The sequence below is a fragment of the Oxyura jamaicensis genome, chromosome 19 (assembly GCF_011077185.1).
Source record: "Oxyura jamaicensis isolate SHBP4307 breed ruddy duck chromosome 19, BPBGC_Ojam_1.0, whole genome shotgun sequence".
Lineage (NCBI taxonomy): Eukaryota > Metazoa > Chordata > Aves > Anseriformes > Anatidae > Oxyura > Oxyura jamaicensis.
In genome coordinates, this window is record NC_048911.1 from 8,640,557 (window position 1) to 8,647,048 (window position 6,492).

The 6,492-nt window shown below is 35.0% G+C and overlaps 1 protein-coding gene across 5 annotated transcripts in view; it reads left to right on the forward strand.

Moving 5' to 3' along the window:
* The window catches only part of BRIP1 (BRCA1 interacting protein C-terminal helicase 1), a 57,101-nt gene that overhangs the window by 38,313 nt on the left and 12,296 nt on the right, over positions 1-6,492 (forward strand). For all 5 annotated transcript variants that reach the window (XM_035343266.1, XM_035343269.1, XM_035343268.1 and 2 more), the window contains one exon: positions 618-739. In XM_035343266.1, the coding sequence (XP_035199157.1) occupies positions 618-739 (122 nt within the window). The remainder of the gene's footprint in view (positions 1-617; positions 740-6,492) is intronic.

Consider the following 6,492-nt stretch of genomic DNA (forward strand, 5'->3'; position numbering starts at 1 on the left):
TTGTGATAATTGAGGAAGATTAAGTGCTATTTGCATTGTTGTGTGAGTATAAAGGGCGTACAGAATGATGCATAACCCTAATAGTGGTATTCAAGAGGCAGTGAGCTGTGTAAGGACATGCATTTACATGTCCAGCAGGGTGCAGACTGATCCCTCAAAGAATCAGCTTCACCATACGTTCCATGGCTTTGATTTACCAACTTATATTACAGCTACAACAGGGTTTCTTCTAAAAATACTTGAGTATTAGTATAGAGAATAAAAAATGATGCTATGTCAAAAATAAATGGTATGGGTTTTGGAATGCACAATTGAAGGTTTAAAATTTAAAACTTTGGAGTAGACGCATATGGTTCATGCATAATTAAGTACCACTGTATCATATGATGCAAAAGTATTTTGTTACTCATTCAAAGTGACAATTTTATCAATCAAAATGAGTTAATCTCATTCTTTTAACAAAAACTCTACAATTTTAAATTTCTCTACCTTTTCCAGACAGATATAGTGTATTATGCTATATTATGTTTAGTTTTTAAAAAAACGTTGCTGGAACTTTCTTCTGATATTCAGTTTATCAATGGGAATGATGTCTATCCCTCTTTGGCTTGTTCAAGATGGAGCACTCCTTATAGCTGTATGCAGAGGAAAAGTTAGTGAAGGCTTGGATTTCTGTGATGAGAATGCCCGAGCAGTTGTAACCATAGGTATTCCGTTTCCAAATGTGAAAGACCTTCAGGTAGGATATCAATACCTAATTGAAAGAGTTGTACGTTATTTTTATGTCATGTTTAAAATACCAAATGTGCACAAAATATTTATTTGAAATGTTTACCCTTATGTAATCTTACTCCTGTCAGTCTCATTTGAATTCTTTAAGTTACCTTTTACACAGAAAGAGGAGGAACAGCACAGCATATCTTGTGGACCTACCTCTAAATAAATGAATATCATACTAGATAAAAGTATTGTAAATTTCTTTTGACATTGCTAGTGAAGGCTATTGTGTTGTTAAAGTGCTTATTAGCTTCATCTTCTGCCAAGCACAATACCTGTTTCCATCTTTACTTGTCTGTTTTTATATGCCAAAGCTTATACCATTTATATAGAAATAAAGTTGCCTTCTGACTTGACTTTATGGGGCATTTGGTTGTTAAAGTATAGGATTAGCACTGGAAAAATACTATTTTATGGAAGGCGTTCAGATTGATTAGAAGACTATTTCAGAAAATACATGGAAAAATAAAGATAATTGTTTCACACTCTTTATTGTCACTTTCACACATTCCATTATTGATTGCAGTATGTCACCTTTCTCATTGCTATTACCTTCTTCAGTGTAACTGTGTGACACTTCCCATTTACACAGAGTGGAAGTGTAAACTTTTTCAAAGCCAATGCTGCTTATCAGCTTGAGATTTTGAGTCATGAAATTATGACATAACGTTAGCTCCTCCTGGAAACTGAGGATGGTACTTCTTTGATAATTCAAGATTCTTCTAACTTTAGTGGAAAAGTATTTTCTAGTTTTGCTTTCTGCTTGCTGAAAAAAAAAAAATTATTAACTGGTATTTAAGATCACTGAAAATAAGCTTAGTGCATGCCACTTAGTTGCTGGCAGTTGTCAGTGATAAGAGCCACCATCACTGCTTTCTCTTATTGTGTACCTTTCAGAGCTTTTTGAGGCTACTTCATGAAGCTAAGAACCAAGTATCACGGAATGAATATCAGAAACAGATGGATTCTGGTTATTAATAATGCCAAATCAAACAAGAAAATAATAGGTTCGCACTTCAAAGCCCAAACTGCCTCAACTTTGGTTTTAGAGTTGTATTCTGGGCTTAAGTGAACAACCAAAGACTTCTTTGCTGTCTATGGCATGTGCGTAGTTAAAGCCTTGGTAGAAAAACCCCACATCCTATGAGGACAAGTAAGGTTATGTTAGTGGTGGCTGCCCAGTGCAACGTTCTTTCACTGTTGGCATAACTTTCTTGAGGTACTTACTCAGCCATAACATTTTTTTCCCACTAAAACATAATATACAGTGCTTTAGTATAAAAACATTTACATTCAAAGAATACTTAGCACAGTTTCTAGAGTTAGAAGTGCTGTGTTTTAGAAGTGAACACTGAAATGATATTTTGGAAGTACTTGGTCTGTAGTAGGGCTGGAACTCTTAAAATTTACTCTAAATGATTTCCAGAAAGTCAATATTATTGTATTCTAAATAATACAAAATAAAATTGAAAAGAATATGTCAAGGGTTAATTGTGTTTGTAGAGGATTATGTTACTTAAGGTTAAAATAATTGCATTCTCTTTCCTTTAGGTACAACCAAATATGTAATATAATAGGGATTTGGGCAGAACATCCCATTGCTGATAACAATTCCAAAATATTAATGTTAGGTTCATCTATTATTTTTTTTAAATTACACTGAAGAAAACCTCTAAATTTTGAAGTAAGGATAGAAACAGTAGCTGCCAAACTGCATGCAGCTAAAGGTTGCTGTGTGCATATTTAGATATGGTAATGCACAAAGCACTGCACTGATCAATTCTAGATGAGAGAAGGGCAGCACCGGTCTCTCAGCATCGTACTCAAAATGATATGCAGACAGCAGTGTTTCCAAATGCCCTGTTTTGTCCAAAGCTTTAAGCTTAGAAGATACCTTTTTTTAAAAAAAAAAAAAGAAGTAGCTTTTTAAAAAAGTAGCTTTACTACTGAAGCTCACATTGTTAGTTGGGTAAAGAAGGGTAGACAAGGAAGTAAGTCAGTGGAAATAATTTCAAAGACTATAAGGAAGATAATTGCAGTATTTTTATCTTTTTTTTTTTTTTTTGTTAGGATTTTAGGATATGTTGAGTTCCCAAATGAAATGGTTAAAGTTTTTAGGCTAGTTAAGACATTTGCTTTTACGAGATAGTAGGTTAGCTAAATAAGAACAAAGCTTAAATACAAAAAACTTTGAAACTTCCAGCTTTGAAAATTTGGGCAGAGCTTGGGTTTTGAGTAGACAGATGAAAATTTGAAATATAGTGACACAAGTCAAATTAGACCTATTTAGACATACAACAGTTACGATTATTGTTTTACATAGCAATAGATGCTCAGTAGCTGTACTGAAGAAATTGATAAGATTATTAATAATGGCATCCTTTATAAATAGAAAATGTAAGTGGTTAACAATTCCCTTGAAAGTCCACAAATGATGCTTCTGGGATAGGTTTAAATAACTAAAAAGTGCTCTGTTTTTATATGAAAATACACTTGCACATCTGCTTTTTGGGTTAATACAAGTTCTCTTAAGGCTCAAAGCTATAACCCCTTACTCCAGCACATAGCTTTTACTTGTGTGAGTAATCCCTTTAATACTACTAGAACTGTGCACAATCATACGGGTTTATTGAATTGTACCTTTGGAGAGCAGTATTTTATGTTGGCAGCTTGATGTTGGCTCATCTCCACTAATATTACTCGTCTGTGATCAACCTGCTTTCTAAATGTATTTTATGATTTGTAACTTGATGCTAATACCAGTGAACTGTAATATTAGAGAACATAAATAATGCGACAGAAAAAGATGTGTAATCCCATCTACATGTTATCTGATGCTAACATACTATTTATTAACTTGTTATATATTTTGAATTGCAGCATTTTGGATCCGGACATCAGTCTTCACTTGGTCAAGAAACTCATTGTCAAATAAGATGTATAATATCTTCATATACCTGGTCTAAATATATGCCACAACTTCTGGTATAAATGGCAAGCATCTGGTCTTTTCCAGTTGCCTCACTTAAGAATTTTAGGCATACAGAATCTTAAGCTTACTTATTTTCATGAAGAGAAGAGTCTAAAATACTTTGTCAGCATTAGGAAGAAGGAAATGATTAGGGTTTGTAAGTGTCCTTGATAATAACAATACTGCTTTAAGGAACAGAGGCCAAACCCTTAATTCTATATTATTGAAAATGGTTTCATATTGCTGAAGAATCAAGTTGCTAAAGCAAAATATATGAAAGAAACGTTAAAGTATTGCTTAAAGCTATGGTTCTCTCAATGGTAGGGTTTGGCTCTAGTGAAGCAGGAAAATTTATTTCGGAGCCAAAAATGACTTCTTTGGCTGTGACCAGGATTTCCTCTGCCCACCTCTGGGACCTGAAACCAGAGGTAGGAAAATCTGATTTTGGAGCCAAGTGTGACTTGCTTAGTTTGAGTCATAATTTACTGTTCTTACCTTGGGGATGGGAAAATAAAGGAACTTGCTGTGAAATGTTGATAATGGGAGACTCTGAAGTGCAAGCATTAAGCTAACTTTCCCAGAGAGCATTTCTTCGCTTCCACCTTTCCAGATGCTTTTGATCGTAGCACAGCAGAGTGTACTTAATCATATAACAGCTAAGAGAACTTAGCAAAATATAGAGGAAAATGCAGTTGAACACTTCTACATCAATAGATATGCAAGAAAAATAAACCTGATAAGGCTAGGCTTTCTGTGCAGAGACGTTTCTCAAGAACAGTAACTGAGTTTGCTATTAATGAGAAGTATTTCCCATAGCTGCTATCGTGTGAATATGAACTACGATGGCAAATACTTTCTTTATTGTTTCCAGCAACATAATTTGTGAAACATGGTGGAACACATCATTTCAATTACAATTTTCTTGGTTATATGCAGCTTAATGGTACCAAAAGTTTGCAGCTGTAAGGCTGAAGTTCCTTTCTCATTTCTTGAGGGATCAAAAAAATTGGGATATTTGTACCAGTTCAGAATAATGAAATTTTTCATTATATTTAAGCTAGTTTCTAGTCCTTATGGCTATTTTTAAGCCTACATGTGTTTTCTTCATTTAATGGAAGAAGTCTTGTGCTAGATAAATGGTTGCTGAAATAATTATTTTCTTGCATCCTGTTGTCTAGAAAAATAAAATGTTGTATGAAAATGATTATTCTGTATACCTATGAGTTGAGCAACATAATGTGTGCTGTATGAATTACATCATAGCTTTGGATCACTTCAAAAATACTTTTGCTTCATATCCAAAATTCAAAGCAAGGTGAGGTTCTGGTTTGCCTTGCTCTAAGGCTTCTCAAGCAATGTAGTAAATGTGGTGGTGTGGCAATCTCTTACATCTCTTACATCAGTGTGAAGCAGTAAGATATCTCAAAAGCCTTTCACTTCCCACTTCTCCTTTAATCGAGAATGGCTGTAAAAAGTCAAAGCCATCCGCACTCTTCTTAAGCACAGGCTTAACTCGTGTGAGTAGCTGCAAAATCCTGTGGAATACAGCATTCCTCTAGCTAGGAAAGGTAACATTTAAGTTCAGTTCAATGTGCAAGATGAGCAGTTGGCATTTCTCTTCTGCTGGTGCAAGGCTGATGTCAATATGTTGGCACAGATTACCCAAATCATCTCTGAATATATCCGGAAGATAAGCCTTTGGATAAATAATACAGCAAATCAAAACTTTTCCTTTACCTTTAATAGTTTACTTTTATGATCCATAAAAAATTTCGAAGTGATTTTCTTGTGTTTATCTTATCCTTAGCAAGTAGGCTTGACCTTTAAGTTTTTACTTTACTGTCAAAGTATGTTGAAAGCTCTAAAAGTGAAGCTATCACCTTGGGGATTTGTAAGGATGACTGACACTTACCACTTCACCTTAGCCGCAGTGCCACTGAGCGTACGCAGCAGCGTTGCACCTCTAGGGAGCCTGTTTGATTTTTTTCACTTCTGCTTCAGTGGAAATGGATTGAATTTTCTCTTCAGAGGAGAGTTTTGGTTGCATTAGATTTTAATCAAGTCACTTGTTCGCAGTCCCTCAAAGCCTACAAGCCTGAGATGAGTAGATAGGCCCGGGGTGAATGTGCTACAAGATTTGTCAAACCGTAAAACTCCAAGATCGCTGAGATGCCACATGGTGTAGTTGACAATACTAAAAGTGTTCAGCGGTTACAACATTACATAAGGTCCCCATCTCTTTAACACTGGGATTAAGAGTGAGAATACTTGGGAAGCGTTTAGTCATAAAATATCTTATGAATTCAAAATAAAGGAAAATAAAGGCTTTGCATGAAGTGGTACTGCTGTTTTTCTGCCACTGAAGGTAGTGTTGGCCAGTCAGTACACTCTGCAGTACTGTCATTTGCTGATGGGCTGTTTGGCTTTATTTTATAAGTGATACCTCGTTATTAATTGTTGGAGGTTTGTGGGGAAACAATTGGTGTTTTTCCCTACATAGTTCTTTTTTCTTGCCACATCCATGATTTTTTTTTGGTCTCTATTTTGTATATTTCAGTATCTTTTCCTAGCTTCAATTACATCTTTGTTTATGCAAGAGATGTTGCACTGTTTACCTCCCATGGACACTTGGTACCTGTCTTTTAAGGTACTGTTCAGGCACAAGACTTTGTGAGATAGCCAGCATGAGATCTAGGCTTTCCTTATATTCTTATATATTTCCTTATATTCTTATATATTTCCTT